Genomic DNA, 22064 nt, shown 5'->3' with positions numbered 1-22064 from the left:
ACGTAGGTAAAACATCGAAATTAATAAAATATATTATTTTATTTTATTATTTTATTAATTTTGATGTTTTACCTACGTGACTTTACCGAAAACACCTAAGAATAGAAAATATCGTTTAACTGACGATTGCGTAGAATTATCTGATGTTGGTCCTTTAATAAAAAAAAGGTTCAAAAAGCCTCCTTAGGTTTAAGTATTGTGCCATCTAGTGGCCACACGAAATACATTGATGCCAGCTTAAGGCACTCTGAATCCCGGCGACCTGAGTTCGATTCGTGACCATGGACAACATCAGTGACGGGTGACATCTGAGTACGTCCTGCACCCAGTCCATCCACTTGTCAACCCGCTTGTGGATGATGATCTCTCCCTGGCCTGTCGGTCATCTGTTTCACCATAGTTCATCACGCTGGTCAGTGCGGGGTTGGTGATGGCAGTGAGCACAGGCGTTGTAGCATAGAGGCCACACCTGTCGACCCCTACTATTTTATTACAGACCGATCCAGACGTCACCCCGTGCCCTTATACATCTCAACGTTCATCCTTCAAAGTCCCATCACAAGAGAGAAACGCAAACAAAGATACAAAAACATTTTCTTTCTTTTTTTCAATTTAAAGCTTTCGTGACTGCAGGGATTCATCTTCTTGGTTCTTTAGGTAAAGTCACGTAGAAGGGAAAAAATTAAATAATAAAAATACAAGATAATACAATAACATTTTCTTTACTTAATTTCCCTGTAAAGAACACGGGTAACTCGTATGCCGCAGAGGCCCCCAACCCTGTTGGCACCAGGGACCGGTTTCGTGGAAGACAATTTATTCACGGACCGGGGGTGGGGGGGGGTCATCATTGGGTCTTTCCCCCTTTTTCGATTAAGCTCTCCAGCGACCCCTCTCTTTGTGCCGATATGTGTCCTCTCTCTGTGTGTCCTTGTGATGTCTGTCTGCTTGTATGTCTGTCTATAGTTTTCTAGTTAGATTTTTGTTGCTATTTCTTTTATGCCTGATGATGATTGCTTGTGTTGCAATCGAAACGTCGTAATATGCTATTATTTTAATTTATTATTTTATCTTTAGACGTGACTTAACCGAAAGAACCAAAGAATACTCTCCAGCGACGTTTGTTTTTTACTCATCTTAGCTAGGGGTTAGCAGCTTGTGGGCTCACCAAAACTGTGACAAGTGCGTAGTGCGGGCAAGAGGCGCGGATGGAAGTGGTGAATAGTAAAACAATGGGGGCGGGCCACGCACGGACTCACCGCTCACCACTATGCGGTGTGTAGAGTGTGTACACACACGGACTCACCGCTCACTACTATGCGGTGTGTAGAGTGTGTACACACACGGACTCACCGCTCACCACTATGCGGTGTGTAGAGTGTGTACACACAGGGACTCACCGCTCACCACTATGCGGTGTGTAGAGTGTGTACACACACGGACTCACCGCTCACCACTATGCGGTGTGTAGAGTGTGTACACGCACGGACTCACCGCTCATCACTATGCGGTGTGTAGAGTGTGTACACGCACGGACTCACCGCTCACTACTATGCGGTGTGTAGAGTGTGTACACGCACGGACTCACCGCTCACCACTATGCGGTGTGTAGAGTGTGTACACGCACGGACTCACCGCTCATCACTATGCGGTGTGTAGAGTGTGTACACGCACGGACTCATCGCTCACCACTATGCGGTGTGTAGAGTGTGTACACGCACGGACTCACCGCTCACCACTATGCGGTGTGTAGAGTGTGTACACACACGGACTCACCGCTCACCACTATGCGGTGTGTAGAGTGTGTACACACACGGACTCACCGCTCTCACCTCCTGCCGCTGTGCGGCCCAGTTCCTAACAGGACACGGGACCGGTACCGGTCTGCGGCCCGGGAGTTGGGAACCCCTGCCGTATGGGTTGACAGGTATGAGAGGTGCATGCAGCAGCAACGATGCATTTTGCCGATAAATCTTCTGCTGCTCACAACGTAGCCCCGCGGCCTACAACACCTGGTATGCGTGGTGGTGGTGGTGGCCAATCCAAGAGCTACCCATGTTGTATGCACGTTGAACTTTAGGAACCTCATTTGCCAGTAGAAAAATATGATAATTGGTTTTTTTACCCTTTTATCTGGCAACAAAACTGACACCTTATTTTACAAGGAGTCATGTTTGCATAGACCACAATACCTGCAGTCGTAATGCAAACAAAAAAAACATAACTCTGATAATGTATGCACTGTCCTTAAAGTTGATTGTTGCCAGATCAAAGGGTAAAAAAACAATTATCACGTTGAACTTCTTTCGCACCGTACGTAGCCAACCGTGATGATCGGAGGTGCGGGGGAAGGACAACAAACTAAACGCAAAAAAAAGCATAGAACTGCGAGTCTGTTGTCCACAGCACAGTAGCATTTAACTCCTATTACTTTTAATAGTAGCCCATCCAAGAACCACACAGGCTCAAGCCTGCTTAGCTCTCGAGATCTCACGAGATCTGGCGCGTTCTGGGTGATGTGGTCATAAGGCACCGTGACACAAATAGACGTTGTTGGAACCGTTGGACAACAACGTTGGCCCAACGTTCCAATGCTTACTTGGGCAATAATCGTGCGTGATGCCGAGCACGTGTTTACCACGGACCGGATACTCGAAGACGTAATGCAGGCCGTTCTATGTCACGGGACAGGGAAAAAAAAGAGCGACTGAGTCAGAGGAAGTCGATGTTGGGTGTTTTCTCAAGGGGAGTGCGGCACACGTGTGCTTACTGGAAACTGGTCTGGAGGGCATGAAGTTCAACCTCAGTCATGGTTATCTCAGCCCCAAGGGACTGGACAAATGACAAAAAACACAATCGTCAAACAGCACTGGCCCGACATAGAATAAGTATAACCCGTAAAAACAAAGTTTTTCACTATAAATCCTTTATATGCGTGGCGGCTAGAGTCCTCTCGTCCTCTGGCTTGAGATGGCTGCCACCTATGGGTCAGATGATTGCATTGCACCATTAAGAAATTGGTAATTAAATATAATATTATTGTCCTAAAAAGTGTAAAATTTTGGAAAAAAATTTTCACGAACATTAATTGTCACGCACAACGAGTCTGTGTGGGAAATGTTAGCTCGATTGGATCACGGGAAGTGGGTTAAAAAACGACCGAAAGATTTGCACGGTCCTAAGCAAGCAAGCGAACTTAATATAAAGGATTTAAAAATAGTTATATAGCGGGCGACGATTACGGGCAATGGTGCTTGATCTTCTTATTTAGTTTGCATCATCAAAATCATGAAGACGAAGAAGAAGAGCCGTTAAGCTGAAACATTAATTACGTGCGTGGCCTACCTCCCCCCCCCACCGAAAAATACTATTACCCGAATGAATGAACCGGTGTTCGGGAATGCAATTGAGACTCACTACAGCAGCACCCCCCAGTGGAATGGTTGCGTGTGTGATTGAGTCATCACCACCACGGCAGTGGTGGGTGATGATGTTAAATCAGCCACCACCCCAACACGGCCAATTCGTAGCAAAGCTGTCAATCCTTACGGGTTACCCCTCTATTCTTGTACAGGGAAATTGAGTATTCATGTCCATACGGCGTCGAGCCGTTTCAATACGGGCAAAAAATGTATTTGTGTTTCTCCCTTGTGATGGGACTTTGTAGGATGAACGTTGAGATTTATATCTTGACTAGCTGTACTACCCGGCTTCGCCCGGGACTTGTATCCACCACGGCCGGCCGCCTTTGTCTCCCCAGTGGCGATGTTAATACGCTACAGCAGTTACTCGTTTGAGGCAGAGTCGACCTAGGGGAGGTTCAAATAATCGTCACCGGTGGTGGCCGTGAGCGGGAATGGAACTGGGTTCGCCGGGTTGGTAGCGCAGCGTAGCGTTAAGCACTACACCCACCGCTCCTCACACACCACACACGCACAGACACACACACAGACACACAGACACACGCAGACACACACAGGCAGAGACACACACACACAGACAGCACGCTAACCACTACACTACCGCTCCCCACACACCACACACGCACACACACAGACACACACACAGACACACACACACAGACACACACACACAGACACAGGCAGCACGCTAAGCACTACACTACCGTTCCCCCTACACAACACACGCGCGCGCGTCCATAGGTACACGTACACGCGCTTGCCGCAGACACACACGACTTTCATGGTGCGTACGGCAGTAAACGACTGAAATAATAAAGCGGCAAAGCTGCGCAAGGAACGCCTTAGATCTGCAACACATTTGTGTAATGCGAGCGTAAAGACACAAACTCATACAAACACATACACAATACACACACACATACATGCAGACACACAGACAGACACATAACACACATACATACACACACATACATACACAGAAATACATACACACACATACATAGACACACACATACATACACCCAAGCACATGCATACACGTACATACACACATACATATAGACACGCAGACATACTCATAAAGACATAGAAAAAAACCCACATACATACACACACACACAAACACATACACATACATACACACATACATACAGACACACAGAGATACACATAAACATATACACACATACACAAAAGACCCGGCTTCGCCCGGGACTTGGATCCACGATGCCCGGCCGCCTTTGTCTCCCCAGTGACGATGTTCACACACGACAGCAGTTACGCGTTTGAGGCTGAGTGGACCTAGGGGAGGGCCAGGTCCGTTTCAAATAATCGTCAGCGGTGGTGGGCGTGAGTTGGAATCGAACTGGGGTCGCTCAACCAGCTTAATGACTATTTGTACAAAGAACATATAAAGAATCGATTATAATAACCAGGCTACAGTCCACATTATAGACTGCCAGTACACGCAGTCAGCTTCATAAGCAGGCTAGAGTGTACATGATAGAGTGGCAGTACGCTCACCGAGCTTAATAATCAGGCTACAGTCTACATGATAGACTGGCAGTACGCTGACCCAGCTTAATGACTATTTGTACAGTGAACATTTAAGTAATCGATTGTTGGTGCGTTGGGTTTAAAAGTAATATTAATTGCACACATTGTGGTGGGGGTGGAGTGAAGAGTAGGATAAACTTTGATGAATTTACCTCAGAGTGGCGTGGTGGGTGTCGAGGCCTAGTAGCGTGCAGAGCCTGCGGCCTCGCCTAAATTGTCCACCCGGCAGAGGCAGGGTATGGGTGGCGTGCCTTCCCCCCCCCCCCCTCAGCGCGCCAACAACACTGTGTAATGGCTATTATTTAATTATTTACGGAGCCTATGAAAGTGGCGAAGGCGTGGCTAGCCGTTGGCAGGGGCAACCGCCGTCCAATGAAACTGCAGCCCTTGGCGAAGGCGTCGCTAGCCGTTGCCAGGTCCAATGAAAGCGGCGAAGGCGTCGCTATCCGTTGCCAGGGGCAACCGCCGTCCAATGAAAGTGCGTATGGTCCGAAATCCACACACACACACACAGACGGACAGACAGACATGCACGATTTTATATATATAGATACAGCAAATCTGGCTGTGACGGTCTCACCTGATGACGGAGACTTGTGTTGCCTCCGAAACGTCGTGATTTATTATTATTATTTTTTTTTATTTTAATTTCAATTTTTTACATACGTGACTTTACCGAAAAAACTAAGACTATGAATCCTTGCAGTCACGAAAGCTTAAAATCTAGAATTTATAAGGGACACGGGGTGACCAATAAGGTCCTCAATTGGTCTGTAATAAGGTCGGGCACTGATAAGAGGTTGACAGGTATGTAGTGAGGTTTGTCACGTAAATAAAACATGCCCCATTCGTTACTAGCACAGCACACCGGTTGTGTGTTGGAGAGCAAAAACCCACTGCAACGTTTACAATTGGGGTACTGTGGCTTTTCGCCGGTAATTACAACAGCCAGCATCATCAGGCGGACACCCAGAGTGGTGGAGAAATCCTCTTCCTGTTTCGGTCTTAAATAGAGTGATGTCTACACTTGTGAGGCAATCCGTTGCGAAGGCCTTAGGCTGAGGTTAATGTTTGCATATACACAGTGCCGGATTGAGCTAGTGCGTGGCCTGTAAATAAAAAAACACTTAAATATTAAAACACGTAATTTTTACTTGCGTAGTAAAGTTATTGTATTTTTTCATTTGCTATTACAGCCAGATAATACGACAAATCGCTAACCTGAAACATCCAGTCGTTCGTAAACGTTGAAGGCGGTATAGTACTATAGTAATAGAGCAAGTGCAGAATGACTGAACCGGAATTGATAGCTTGAAAGCATTTAGCGCGGGGCCCTTGAAAGTGCGGGGTCCGTAGCGACTACATATGTACTACATATGTAGTAGCTACTACATATGCAGCTTCTTTGGCTACTAGGGTAATTATCCGGCAATGCATATACATTACAACTGATACACATTACTGGTAATTCATAGGGTAATCAACACACATATTGCATGCACAGTATGCACGTACAAAATATATTGCACAGCGTGCAATATATTTACGCGATCTAACGAGAAACAACAAAAAAACCTCTCTTATCATGAACAATTCAAATTTCGAGGAAATAATAAAATAATAATTTAACAATGCTGTGGTTTTCACACCTGCTGATGATTGCTTGTGTTGCAATCGAAACGTCGTGATAATTTTATTGTTTTATTTTTGATTATTTCCTTTCTACGTGACTTTACCGAAAGAACCAAGAATATGAACAATTTAAACACATTCCTGCGGAGGGAGCTGGTAGTAACGTTGAGTTGCTCGGTCAATGGCCAGGGTCAACGACGACGTGGTGTATTCCGCAAATATGCCCGACTGTGAGGGCGGGCACAAGCCGGCGTGAGTAGGTTAAACGTTGAGTTTTATAAGGACACCACGGGGTGACCAGCCCCTCCCCACCCAGCCCCTCCCCACCCTCCCCCCACCCAGCCCCACCCTCCCCACCCAGCCCCTCCCCACCCTCCCACCCTCCCCACCCAGCACCTCCCCACCCTCCCCTCCCCACCCAGCACCTCCCCACCCACCCTCCCCACCCAGCCCCTCCCCACCCTACCCACCCAGCCCCTCCCCATCCAGCCCCTCCCCACCCTCCTCTCCCAGCCCCTCATCCCTCCTCACCAGCCCCTCCCCACCCTCCCCTCTCCACCCAGCCCCACCCCTCCCATTTTTGGGATTCACGACGAACGGACACAACAATCCCCTGTGGGCTAGTGTAACCAGGAGGTTCCTACCAGTATATCAATATAATATCGGTGGCGAATTCCCTGCCACGTGTCAATCTGGTGGGCGGTGACGTTGGATGCCCCGCCTCCTCTGGCTCCTCCCCCCGGCCACGTGACGCTGCTCTGCGTTGGAATGAGAGTGGGTGGTGCTGCACCCCCCCCCCCCCGCTCCAGAACCACCATCATCATCAGCAGCAGAGAGCAGCAGTATCATCAGCATCATCAGCAGCAGCAGCGGTCGTGTAGTGTCTTGAAGGAGAGACGAAGACTCGTGCCGTCATGTTTCGCTTAATGTTCACGCAGGCCAAGAAACACCCAGCCGTGAGTAATGGGCGCACGCGGCTTGACACGTTGACATTTGGGGGGCCACTTTGGAGGACAGACGACGGTCAAATGGTCATCGTCTGCTGCTGTTGTTGCTGTTGTTGTTGTTGCTGTTGTTGTTGCTGTTGTTGCTGTTGTTGTTGTTGGGGACGATGATGGCACGGCGTGCAATGCCGACGTAGATACGAGGTCCGAAAGCCACGGGATAGATGCGTTGACTGCGTTGCAGGCGGATGGAGAGAGTGGGGCACAGTCGAATGACATTCCAATAGACATTCTCGTATGTACGTAGAGATACACGGGCAGATGGACACGCAGGCGTAACAATACAGACATGATACACACACACACACGTAGACAATACTCTACAGAGGACTAAGGCTTGCTTGCATACAGAGACAAGGACGAACAGGCGTAACAATACGGTGACATACGACAAAGACACATTTAGACCTACAAGGGCAAACGAAGACATATCCTTCGGGGAGACGACGAGACGGACAGACAGACATGCAGGCATACCAATGGATGTTACATAGACATGTACAGATGAGGTTATAGGCGTATACCGAGTAGAACATATTGTACTGTAACGTCGTGACACATGCGCGTGGACACACAATGCAATTAAAAGCAAACACACACTCACACAAAGACACAAAGCCACACCAAAGACACACAAAGATAGACACACACAAAGACACACACAAAGACACATACACACAGACACATACACACAGACACACACACATACACATAGACACACACAAAGACAGACACAAAGACACACAAAGACACAAACACACACACAAGACACACAAAGACACACCAAAGATACACACACACATACACACAAAGACACATACACACACAGACACATACACACAGACACATACACACAGACACAAAGACACACCAAAGACACACAAAGATAGACACATACACACAGACACATACACACAGACACACACAAACAGACACAAAGACACACAAGGACACAGACACACACACAAAGACACACACAGACACACACAGACACACACAAAGACACACACAAAGACACACACACAAAGACACACACACAAAGACACACACACAAATACACGGCAAACCACACAAAGACAACGTCTGCGTCTAACGCTGGTTGGGCCTTTGTGTGCACACACGCAACTCTTGATATCGACTCACACTGGTTACAAAGACACACACGTGTACAGACACACGGATATACAAAGACACAGAAACAAAGACGCGTAGGCAAAGGCAGCCAGACAGGGACACATTTATACAGACGGGGTTAAAAAAAGGAGTTTAAAAATTAAGCAATAATAGAATTAAAACCTTGGAATTATTCGCCCTTGTCAGGGCTGAGCCTGAGGCCTACTCAGAGGTCATTCAACTTCACGAGGGGGGGAATTGGTGCGGTCGATGGCACGCATCGCGTCTCTCTCTCTCTCTCTGGTGATCGACTTGCCGCCGGTTTAATGTTCGATCAAATGTGTTGCTTCTTTAATCGATGCAACGGTGATCATCGATAGCTTCGATTCCGACGCTCCTGACCGCGTGTTTGATGTTGGAGCGCGCCTAAAGATGGGTGGGCATCTCCCTCCCCTCGTGTACACGTGCGTTGTCTTGAATTCCTCGTCAACATAATCGATAATCGTTACGTCTTAATGATTCCTGGTTGACTTGATCTATATTTGAAACAAACAAGCCATTTGAGGGAGCGGTGTTTCGTAAGCGTGTTACGTCGGTGGCACCTAGCCTGGCACCGGCCGATGCGCTTAAGGAGTCGTTTGTGATCCAGTGCCAACATAATCGATATCTCTGAATAATTGGGGTTTCATTTCAGAGGCTGTATCAGGGAGGGTGGTGTTGATGAGGGGGAGAAGAGAAGGAGGAGAGAGGAGAGGCCCCATTTTGCCTCGGCCATCAATACCCCCGCAGTGCGCTGCTGCTGCTGCTGAGCCTTGTGGTATTCACAGAGAGGAGGGCACTTTGTGCCAGGGAAGACGCCCTCTTGTGGATGTCCTTGGCACAGCAGAGATGTCTCTCTCTCTGTGTGTATGCTCTTGATCGAATGTAATGCTCGAAGGGCACCCGCCAGCGAATGAATGTTCGCGGGTGTGTCCGCCGTTCAAATCGGGAGTCAGAAGCCAATTGTTGTCCGGGAATTGTGAACCGGGTTTTTGCAGTTTGTGGGTTTTTTTTTTTGATGGGCGATGGCGTTTGTATATCTGGATTTGTCTGGTCCGTGGTTTGTCTCGTGTGTCTGGTCCTCTGTCTTTATTGTGCTTAGTAGTAGTAGGTTTTTACCCTTTTATCTGGTACAAAACTGACACCTTTATACAAGGGATCATGTTTGCAATAACCACAACACAAACAGTCAAAATGCAAACAAAAAGAAACAACTCTGATGATGATAATGATATGCACTGTCCTTGAAGTTGATTGGTCCACACCCGAGACAGCTTTTCTTGGAGCCTAGTCTCCATTGGTGTTGGACCAGATGACGCCAAAAGGCTTGTTTACACGGGAACGCCTTGCTGTGTGTGAGTCTCATGGCCGTTTTCATGAGGATCCTGGCGAGTTTTTTTTTTTTACAGGAGGGGGGTGATCATTCTGTATTCCAATAGATACATTTGTCGGTAATATTTTAAATTCGGCAAGTGTGGACCCGTGACGCGGCCACACAGCGAGTGGGACTACTGCTGGAGAATGACTTTGGATGATCTTTACTGTCCACTGTGGTGATGCAGGTGGCGCATACACATGTATGGCCAATCGGGGCACCCGCACTATAAATCAAGGGCAGCCCGCTGGATTTGCCAACTGGAACAGAACGTTGCCCTGACTTAACTGAAACCACATGGTCGACATGTTTTACACCATCGTTCCGAACAATTAAGTGTACTTTGCAGATGTGCTCTGTGTTTACTCGGAACTGATATTGAAAGTTGAGTCTGCCGCCTGTCAAATTCTTCCAAAAACTACGTAAAATTGCGCGATTGAATATCTCCAGATGAAAAAAATAATGGGTAAGGTTTGAACAGTGACGTAGTTAAAAATGTTCATCATGACTCGGTCCGCTGCTTGATGAATGCCTCCCCAAGTCGTCACAAACCCTCGTGGTCTCGTCGGCTGATCCCATCGCTCCATTTCTGCCGTGCAAGTTCTGTCAGCTGTGAGCTCTCTCCTTTGGCTGCCACTTTGTCTTTCATCTCAACTACCAGCCAGAAGAACCCACTTTTTAAATCCTTTATATTAAGTTCACTTGCGCGCTTGCTTGCTTGCTTACGACCGTGCAAATCTTTCAGTCGTTTTTTAACCCACTTCCCGTGATCCAATCGAGCTGACATTTTCCACACAGACTCGTTGTGCGTGACAATTAATGTTCGTGAAAAATTTTACACTTTTTAGGACAAAAATATTATATTTAATTACCAATTGCTTAATGGTGCCATGCAATCATCTGACCCATAGGTGGCAGCCATCTCAAGCCAGAAGACGAGACGACTCTAGCCGCCACGCATATAAAGGATTTATAGTGAAAAACTTAGTTTTTATGGGTTATACTTGTTATCGATGTATCCTACCCAAGCCCACTTAAATTTCTTGAGTCAATAATATGATGCAAACTTTCGTTTCTTTCTCCGATCCACGTGTTCCTCTTACTGTGTCTCTCGAGTGAAGTTTCCCGCATGCATGTTTCCAAATCGTTTTGTAAATCCAAACTGTTGCATGGTGGTCTTTGTTAATGATGAAGGCTTGAAGGAATGTCCAGCCTTGCTTCGCCCCAAAGCCCCTTTATGGTGTCGAATGGCCAGAACGCGAGTCAACACCCAAGGAAACGTAAACAGCTTGAAGTGCATTGTCAAGTTCCAAGGTTACATTGCCTCTGTTTTTTTGCCGGCTGTTCGGAAATCTGCCCTTATTTGTAAAAAGTAGTTGCAGTACCGTGCTTGGCGAGGCTTTTAGACATCATCGCCAACCTTTCCGTGGAACAGTTGCACGGCGATTGCTTTTTCAGTGATGTGTTAAATCGGAGCTAAATGTGGTTGACAACGTAGCGGAAGAATACTTTCAGAATTTTAATAATGAAGCTGAGAGGATTCAAAATCAATCCGTATGATGTGACCGGGTAGCTCAGAAGCAAGAGCACTGAGCTGATAAATAAATAAAAAATAATAATAGAAATAAAATAATAAATCAAGACGTTTCGGAGGCAACACAAGTCTCCGTCATCAGGTGGGACCGTCACAGCTAAATTTACTGTATCAAGTGGTTAACGTTCTCAATCGTAACGATTGTTGCAAAACCGTGGTTGCTCATACAGATGGGAAAATTACACGTGAGAATGTAGCTTAAGAGCTTAGCAGATGGACCATGGCTGACGATGAATTTTAGTTAAGTTTCAAGGTAATAAAAAACACTACTTTGGGATTTGTCACTGTAATAATGGCACAGGTTGACATTGGTAATGGCTGGCATTTGAAAACATTTTTACCTCACTTTTTTTCTACAATTGATAAACAATCTTACTTTTGTCCTTTATTAACTTTGTAACCAAGTAAGAAACCATTCAGAAAAGATTATCTCGAGCAAGGGAGACAAGGTTAATATAAAAGTATGTACTGCAATTGTAACATTGGCATTTACCCACATTGCAATGCAAGCTGCGTGCATGTAGATGAAATGTGAACTCTCAAGGATTTATCGCTGGTAACATTCGCCATTTGTTTTATCTTTTCATGCTTTTGTGGGCTTTATCTCCGTTATCTTGACATTGTGGTCTTAGGGCTGCAACTGAAGACTGTTATGGCAGGAGTATCCCCCCCCCCACCGCCGTTTGTCTACCCAGCAGTAATAATGGGTACATCACAGTCAGTCGGTGAAGGCTGCCCTGATGAACTTGAATTTGACTGACTGCACTATGAACCCTGTTTGACCCGAGTTTGATTCCCGGCCATAGCAAACATCAGTGGTGAGTGATATCTACACTAGCCCTGGACCTTCCTGAACCAACCCGCACTGACCATCGTGAAGTGTGCTCAAACAGCCCCAATGACCGATACTGTATGGCGAGGCCTTCATTCAGCAGTGGATTGACAGGGCGCTTTGAATTGATTCTTGATTAGTAATTTATATTAACTTATTGTAACTACCAATGACAATGACTACGTTGTAAAGTGGAGCACAAGATAAAATGAGCAAACCAAAAGTAGATTACAGCAAGTTGAGCAAACAAATGATTATTTCCACGTGATTATTGCAGTCACTCAAGGCATTACCATTCAACAAATATATAAATAACATATATTCCAAAATTGTGATGTGACCTTGAATCACGACAATTGGTTGAATCTCCAGGGCGTGTGAATCCTGGACTGTCAAATCCACTGGCTGCACATCTCTATGACCATACCATGCGTTTATAACACCAAATGGCTCAATAAACCGAGCCAGTAAAAGTGTAGCCAGCTTTGCACCGTTATTGTAGGTGAATGTTTACATTTGTGCTTTCCCTGGGTGTATAATGATTATCTGTTTACAATAAACTAAATGGGGGGCCGTTCAGAGGCGATTTGTAACATGGTTATGCTGGATAACCAGATTGCTTTACAGGGCAGCAGGCAATAATATCCAATTATGAGAGACGTATTGCCACAGTTTGACAGCTGCAAGTGCCAGTTACATTCAGGGTAATTCTGGCGAGAAGAGAGGACTGGCCTGTCATGGTTTTTGTCTCGGAACACAGTTATGGCAAGAAAGGGACAAATAATCGAGATAACACCTGTTTGTTTACAAAATGAAACGCATTTTAGCATGATAATGCGTTGGCAGCGTTGCATAAGCATACTGACAAATTGGTCAATATACATTTTTCCTTTTGTGGCAGTGGTACTGGTGAATGTAAGTTTCTCTTGGTTTACAGACTTTAGTGATGTGCTTTTAAAATTGTTGTCAGTTGTACTTTTCATAAAACACGAATCAATTATCATGCAATGGTTTGCCGAACACCCACTTTGTGATTGCTGTTATTAATCGTCACGATTCTGAGGGGGGCATGAGGGGGAAATGTTTAAAACTAAAGAATGTATTATTTGCCGTGTTTGGTCATGCTGGTTGTTTCACTGCACTACATGTTACTGGTGAAGGTGGGGGGGGGGGTGTAGGATCGAGTCGGACTGATATCACTCGTCACCGATGTTAGCCGTGGCCGGGAATAAGACTTTGAACTCGGGTCGCTGGCGTTCATACCGCAAGTGTGCCGACGACTTTGTCACACAAGATTGAACGGAGGGGAACTTGTTGTCCCTCTGCCCATGCATGTGTTATCTCTGCAGCTGATCCCGCTGTTCGGCTTCCTTGGCCTGGGCATGGCGATGGCTGGCACGTACACCATGCGGCTGGCCCTGTTCAACCCCGACGTCAGGTTTGTGCTCAACCCACCAGCCACCACCAGCTTGCAACAGCTACCCATACACCACCACGCACCAGCCACCACCAGCTTGCAACAGCTATGCCAACGTCACGTGCCAGCCACCACCAACTTGAAACAGCTGCGCATGCATCACGCGCTAGCTACCACGAGGTTGAAACACAGCTGCATGCTAGGTTTAAGTTTGGTCTTCAGGGTTGGGGTATGTGTTGAGCGGCAGAGTTTCATAGTGGCTAAGACTTGTGCCGGACAGCAAGAAGGACCTGTGTTCGATTCCTGACTTGGGTGCCTCTCTGTGTTGAGTTAGTATGGTCTCCCCCTGTTTTACATGGCTTTCATTCGGGTTCTGCGGTTTCCTCCCATAGTTAAAACCATACACGTGCCTTAACCCTGAAGACCACGCTTGGTTTCCGAGTGGCTTGGAAAAAACCTACGTGCTAAATTATGTTTCGCAATGAGATAGCTGCTGTAAATTTTCACAATTCGATAAGGCATCGAATTTCATGATATGAAGTTCATCGCTATATCAGGACAACACCCTCGATGGATTTTGCCGCATTGCCGTCCCCTGTTCCACTGCATAACCCCATGCAGTTATAGACTCGGTCCGTTGCTTTTCAAATGCCGTTCGAAAGAAGTGATGGTGCTCGCGCGATGCAGGGACCTATTTTGCCGTAGGGTTGCTCTGATTGATGCCGGTACGGGGAGACCCGCAGCTCTAAGATGATAGCTGTGTGCAAGATAAGTTTGCTTTGAAACTGGTCTGTGTTATCGTAGGCAGACTGTTCAATATATCTGAGCACTTGACATCGTGTGCCCCTTGGGTAGTACAACATGTACCAGGGGGGGAGCCCTTTTGTCAGTCCACGACTGGATGAGGGCCTCCCCACGTCAGGCGGGTTTGTTCGGGGTTATTTTTAAATCCTTTATATTAAGTTCGCTTGCTTGCTTGCTTGCGCGCTTACGACCGTGCAAATCTTTCGGTCGTTTTTTAACCCACTTCCCGTGATCCAATCGAGCTGACATTTTGCACACAGACTCGTTGTGCGTGACAATTTTTTCCCAAAATTTTCCACTTTTTAGGAAAACAAAATATTTCACTAACACAATCATATATTTTTCCTAAACACAGAAATTATTCACGAAAACAACAAAAATGTACAATATAAACAATCATACAAAAACTGAAAACCTTATAATCCTTATATACGACTTTACTTATATTTAATTTAAAATACCAATGTGATAAAAATGAAACTCTTACTCAAGAAAAACAGAAATGAATAATAAAATAAAACCGATGCCACGCATATAAAGGATTTATAGTGAACAACTTTGTTTTCACGGGTTAATTTTTTTACAAACGTCAAGATGCCATCATGGACAAAGCCGGTGATGCCACTCTTTGACAACATTCCACACCACATTGGTCAGTGCTGGCTGTTGGGAGGTGGGGAGTGTGAATATGGGGTCAACATAGCACAGTATAAGCATGGATTTTGCTACACTGCCCCACAAGCTCCAAAACAATCTCTCTTTTTTCGTACGCCATTTGAAAACCACTTGCAACGTATTGTGATCGTACACCCGAGTTCGGTCAGCCATTTGATGGGGTCACGAGTTGCTTGCTGTGTAGCATCCCTGCCTCCTGTGTAAGCGTATGATGGGCAGTGGGGTCCGCTATTTGATGGAACAGATGGGCAATTCACCACATTCGCAAAAAGGGAGGACGACTCTTTACATTTTCCGCGTTGAAGGATCTAGCCACATGCTGCCAGCATGTTGTTTGGGATCCGATTTAAGTGCGGGCCCATTGTCCTATTGAAAGTGTCGCCAACCTGTTTGTGTATTTTAACACGTTTGCTTTCGTGACCAATATTCATAATACAGGTTATATATTTTTTGGGTTAGATCACGTAAATATATAAATGTGTCGTTAAACCCGCCACCACCCGACGCAGCCAATTAGTAAGGTTTGTCACGTAAACGGAGCGTGCCAATTCGTCACTAGTACAGCACTAACCGGTGTGTTGAAGAGCCAAGCCACAACATTTGCAATCAAGAGTACGACGTTTCACCAGTAATTACAACAAGCTTCATCATGTGACAACCAGATGTTTGTGCATGTTGGTCACACCATCAAGATCTAAAGGAACCCCCATGCCCAAGGCTAAAATTCGTGAAACCGTTCTGGATACGCGCCTATGCTCTAGCAGCCGAAAATGAAAGACATCGCCACTCAGTGGTCTGAATCATGGACGGCTATGGACGTGGCAAACAAAAACATAATTCACGATCCGACGGTGGAAGTACCTGGGATTCTCTCTTCCATGACAAATATGGACCACGCTGAACTGCGCTCGAACACGACACGGCAGATGCGCGTACACGTTACGTAAATGGAAGATCAAAGAATCGCCCGACTGCGATTGTGGAGAAGTCCAAACCATCAAGCACATCACCGATGAATGCTCCATCCAGTGCAGCATCCTGGCGGTATTGCTGAAATCCACACTGCGTCAACCACATCATTGGACTGGATGAGGAACCTTTGCATTTATTTACGACGATTAGTAAGAAAAAAGAATAAAATTGCTTTTCACAATGCCTTGTGAAACAAGAAGAAAACCGATCAACTATCCAGGGGGTCAACCCTGCTTGGCTTTAGAGGTCTGACTGGCATCGGGCGTTTTGATTTTTGGTCATGAGGTGTTGGGGGGAGAATTACGACCAGGAGGAATTCGGCAGGTGATGTGTTTCTTTGGAGATGCATTACAAGTGTGGGCCATTTGCATCTTAGGAATCCTGCTTGAGGACAAACCGGTTCCCAGTGGACAGCCCTGATCTGGTTGAATCTTGTTTACCATTGTTTGTATTTGCTGGGCAAAAATGGTAAAGAAAAGAAAAATGCAATGGGTGCTTAATGCGGCTAATTCACTCATGCTTCACATTTGGTGTAAATAGCAGCGTTATTGTGCAGTCCTTCACCGGCACCTCGTAATTAACCTCATGGAAAGGTCATTGCTGTTCCCAAAATGCAACTGATATATTGGTTAATTCTGAAAAATGAGCTGAACAGCTGTTATGCTGTTGAACCAAAGTTATTTTTTTTAAACTAAAGTTCCATTTCCACTGATGCTTTAATCATTCTCAAATTTCGTTGCAAATGAAATCATGCTGGAAAAATAACAGTAGCGGCAGCAGCAGAAGAAGACTTAATTCAACTCTTGAGCTGGAACACGATATGCGTTATCGACTGACATTTTACAGAGCCAAACCCACTATGTCCTTTCTCAGGCTTATTGTAAACTAATCTGGGTACATTTGCCAGTTGCTGATATGCAATGTTTGGTAGGTTTCATGTTTCGCAGCTTGACCCATTCATTAGGGTGTCTTGTGGTCGGTGGCTGGGTGTCCAAGGTCAGAGCTCTGAGAAGGCACCTCTGAGTTCCTAAGTTCAGATCCAGCCGGCCGCATGTGATTATAACCGGGTTCTCAGGTGTAGCAAGGTGATTGTCAGACCAATCGCCAATAACTGCAAAAAAAATCCATCTAAGTTGGTTCAATTAATTTGGATAAACACCAGCTATGATAATTACAAATACAACTGACTGTTTAAAGCTTTCGTGACTGCAGGGATTCATCTTCTTGGTTCTTTCGGTAAAGTCACGTAGAAGGGAAATAATAAAATAATAAAAATAAAACATAATAAAATACAATTCTCACTGGTGAGAAAAAATAATAAAAATAAAACATAATAAAATACAATTCTCACCAGTGAGAATTGTATTTGATTATGTTTTATTTTTATTATTTCCCTTCTACGTGACTTTACCGAAAGAACCAAGAAGACAACTGACTGTCTTGTAACGAACATTACTCTGTGGTTGGGCAGGTGTCTCCTGCTTTGTGAACCAGAGGCTCACTTGAATGGATCTCAGAGGTAGCTCTACAGTGTCCGCTTCTGCAGGCCGTTTTTAAACATGAATGGATCCACTGCTGTGTGAGAGATCCACAGTGATTTTGTCTCTTTCCATTGCAGAATATTTTTGTTTAAGGTGTATGGCCTTTTTTGCGTGCCTGCAACTGTTGTCTCGGAGGAAATTTGGGACCCATGTGTACAACTGAAACCGCTCGAGTATGTAATCCGACTAAATTAAGCGCATGCGCGCTCAGTGCGTGTTGCGCTTGTGCTGATCACGCGATTCTGTCCCCGCAGCTGGGACCGCAAGAACAACCCCGAGCCCTGGAATAAACTGGGACCCACCGACCAGTACAAGGTGAGGCACGGCACACCATACCGGCCCACTGATCAGCATGACCAGTGGCGTCATCATGCGTTCCTAGTTTCGCCTCCTTGTGGGGGCTCCTGTGCTAGTGCGAGATGGGTATCGCGTGACATGTTTTGCAACGCTGTAGACTATTTCGGTGACCCGCGCGCTCGATGCGACATTGTTGTTTGTGGGCGAGGGCTCACGGTTTATTGGCAACAAAATAAATCATCATGCGTCCATTCCATCGATGCAAAGACAGGAATCATGTGACCAGGGGCCCGTGTGATTTTGATGGAAACGCTCATCCAAATAACATCTGGCAACACAGCAGTATTTGCATAACATGCTGGTGAGGTCCAAAAGGTTGAAGCAAGTCTAGATGTGTTCTTGTTTTAAACATGCTGTTGGATATAATTGGTCTGAAAGCCTGTACATACGTATTTTATGTGTTTGTGGCAAAGATGGAATGCAAGTCCGTTTTTAACGATGCATGTGGTTTTTAAAATTGCCTACTATAATCACCCAGAAATGTCTGTCCGTCCCACGCGTGACGTCACTCCACATGAGGCCCACACCCCCTCATCAATATTCATGACTGGGTGGATTTTTACACTTAACGCAGAGGAAGGTTGAGCTGAATTAAATAATTGATTACGCAAAGTCTCTTCAAATATGACGTTTCTTTGCAGAAAATGAATCTACGCAGCACAGTGCTGAATCCGTGCGTGACGTCACTGCAAAAGAGCCCCCCCCCCTTTCATGAATATTCATGCCCGCATGGAAATTTCCACTAACGCACAAGAAGGTCGCGAACTCCACATGCCGCACCCCTCCGCTCATTAATAATCATGAGCGGGTGACGTCACTCCACATGCCGCACCCCTCCGCTCATTAATAATCATGAGCGGGTGACGTCACTCCACATGGGGCAACTCCCCCTCATTAATAATCATGAGCTGAATAATTTTTATATTTTTCTAGATTTACTGCAATCTACACCCGTCCTTGGACGGGCAATAAAGCTGGTTTATGATAATAGTCCGTATGCTTTCTACATTAGCTTGCAGATTCCTACCCTACCCAACCTGCCCGACCTCCCTCCCTATCCCCTACAGCTGATAGATATTTGATCAAAATTAATTTGACCACAACATTTGCTTATCTACTGAATGTTGCACAGGATATTGAACATCTCCCCGGGTCCAACATTAGTAAACTAACACAGCCTTCTCTCACTGTAAATATAGTTTAAAACAAAACTAAGTGTTTTACCTTGCCGATTATAATTGTATTTAATGAAGTTTTCTCGCCCCCCCCCTCCTCCCTTGTTTCCCCAGTTTATGGCTGTCAACATCGACTACAGCAAGCTGAAGAAGGATCGCCCAGACTTCTAAAGCAATATGTGATACAGGCTCAGCACTTGGGGCATATAATTGGAATTTAGATGATTTGCGCTTTATTTAAGTATCTGGCTGTCATTCTCTCACACTCTTTGACTGCCACCTGACCGCAACACCACATCTTTTGTGGTATATTTTATTATTTTATTTCAAATTATTTCAAGGGTGTGGGGGTTGGGGATGTAAGTCGATTTAATCTTTCAAAGTTCGGTACAGAATTCATCTTGCACCTGGTGCACCTTTCTCTCTTGATTTCATTCATCACCACCGCTCTTTCTTCTCCCTTAATCTTGCTCCATATTGCTCTAATCAATTCCCAATTTGAGCACCGTATCCTTATTCTTAAACTTGTTCCAAATTGTTGGAAGGAAGCAAAATCCGCACAAATCCCTTCCTTATGTTGAAAAAGCCCAGTGTTGTTTTACAAATGTTTCTGAAACGTTTGGAGGAAGCAGACCCGCACAGTTGTATTGCTTTGAACGTTGCCATCGAAGGGCACCAGATTTTGTTTGTTTTTTTTCCCTTTCCCCGCTGTAGATTTTAAAGGCTGTGGAGTACACTTGAGTTATTGCTACGGCCCAGTGCTCAGCTTGATTTGTGAGCTGTAATGTTTGCCCCATGGCCTCTTGAAACCATGTTTGGGCTCCTAAAGCATTTCAGCTGTATGCTAACCTTGATGCCCTAATAAACGCCTGTTTAACTGGAACATATTTCTTGCAGAGTCTTATTTCTTGGAGTGCCACGGTGGCAGGATGTTAACTACCCTCGCCTGGTATGCAGGAGGTCGCGCGCTCAATTCCAACCCTGACACCTGTATATTTCAAAATTTTGAATATTCCCCCCCCCGTGGTTGCGTGGCTTTTCTCCGGATCCTTCAGTTTCACCCTCCACATTTAGAAATGTGCTTTTGGACTTTTTGGCTGCTCTAAATTTCCACACGGTAAGCCCCTTTGTTGACTTATAATTTGAGGCCAGGTCGCTGTGGGCCGTACCTGGTAAAATAAAGAATAGCCTGTGCACTTTGTGTGGTGTACATGTCTGGGGATCAGATTTTAAATACAATTTTACAGGTAGGAACAACAGGTTCCACACTGCCCACCAGGGATTATCTGTCGTGCATACTACAACCTCCAACGCGACTATGATATCCAACACGGATCGCACGAATGCGCTGTCCAGCCAAGTTCCTACTTGCCCACTCCAAAGGGACGTGCTTGGGTCTTGATATTTTTAGGGGTAATTCAAGATTTTTTTTTCACAGCCATTTACATTATATAGTTATTTAATGTGGCCGCCTGCAAACAAATGATGTCACCCGGTGCCACGTGACGCCACTCGGCAGGAAATGAGCCGCCGTGACTTTACCAGTGACCTTGCGTTTGGTGAGACGCCTTACCCAAACGCATCTTCCAGAAGTGCAAGGAGAAATAGGTGGGCGGTGAGGGGGAGGGGTACTGCTCTTTGTGAGAACGTGGGCTCCCTATTGGCTGGCGTGTTGAAAACTAATTTCTTAAGAACTGCACAGTTGGCTACGCACGATGTGAAAGAAGTTCAACATACAACAACAATGCAAAATTGTATATTCTTATTCAAATGTGAAAGCTGTGCTTTTCCTGCATCCGTAGCATGTGAATGCCTCAATTAAAAATGCAAACAATTTTACGTCAAATTAAAATGGAAATTGACGTGATAGTGCATAAAATTGCATGTATGAATACATTATGCAAAAGTAGAAACAACATGCCTTTGGCTATTGAAGCTGTATACATTAAACGAGAACAATTTTGAGTGTTTAAACTAAAAAAAAAGTGAATTCTCTAGTCGAATCGCAACGATTAATTAAATCGCCAGGGCACTGAACCGATAGAAGCCTTGCTTCATACTCTTTTTAGGACTCGTTTCAAAAGAACTTTCGCGCACACACACACTAAAAAAAAGACACGGGCAAAGAATAACTTTTTGTTGAACAGGTTCGTTCTCAATTTGTCCTGCGCGCATGCCCCACCCCCCCCCACCCTCTTGTAATGGATCTCGAGTACCCGAAGCGTGCCCCAACCTGCTACTACGGGCCCCCTCGTCCCAGTTTATTTTAGAACAGTCAACATGTGCAACTTGATTTGTGTGCCGCAACCAAAGAGAGCAGCTTTTACTTTTTTCTCCCAGCGGAAGATTGCTCTTGACGAATTAGGACTGATCGTACCAATTTAAAAGTGGCTTTTTTGTTGTTACAGCTCGCACAGGTTTCTCGAGATGCCTCGGCGTTGCTGTGTTTGTATGCGTTGCTTTTGAGTTCATGGTCGTAGGCACCGCGGGTTTGTAATGACTTTGGGGCGAATATGATTGAACCTCGATGAATTGTGACCATCGCTGCGTCGCAT

At 45.6% G+C, this 22064-nt stretch overlaps 1 protein-coding gene across 1 annotated transcript; it reads left to right on the top strand.

The window, feature by feature from the left end:
* Positions 1-7404: 7404 nt before the first annotated feature.
* On the top strand, positions 7405-20392 carry LOC133357653 (cytochrome c oxidase subunit NDUFA4-like). The gene is made up of 4 exons (XM_061575732.1): positions 7405-7567; positions 13918-14006; positions 18232-18292; positions 19624-20392. Exons 1-4 carry the CDS (start codon positions 7526-7528, stop codon positions 19678-19680), a joined length of 249 nt encoding a protein of 82 aa, XP_061431716.1. The 5' UTR covers positions 7405-7525; the 3' UTR covers positions 19681-20392.
* Positions 20393-22064: the final 1672 nt, after the last annotated feature.

The sequence above is a fragment of the Lethenteron reissneri genome, chromosome 7, assembly GCF_015708825.2.
Source record: "Lethenteron reissneri isolate LAM-NWPU_2019-01 chromosome 7, ASM1570882v1, whole genome shotgun sequence".
Lineage (NCBI taxonomy): Eukaryota > Metazoa > Chordata > Hyperoartia > Petromyzontiformes > Petromyzontidae > Lethenteron > Lethenteron reissneri.
The sequence above is the reverse complement of the archived record's forward strand: the minus strand, read 5'-3'. Positions and strand labels throughout refer to the sequence as shown.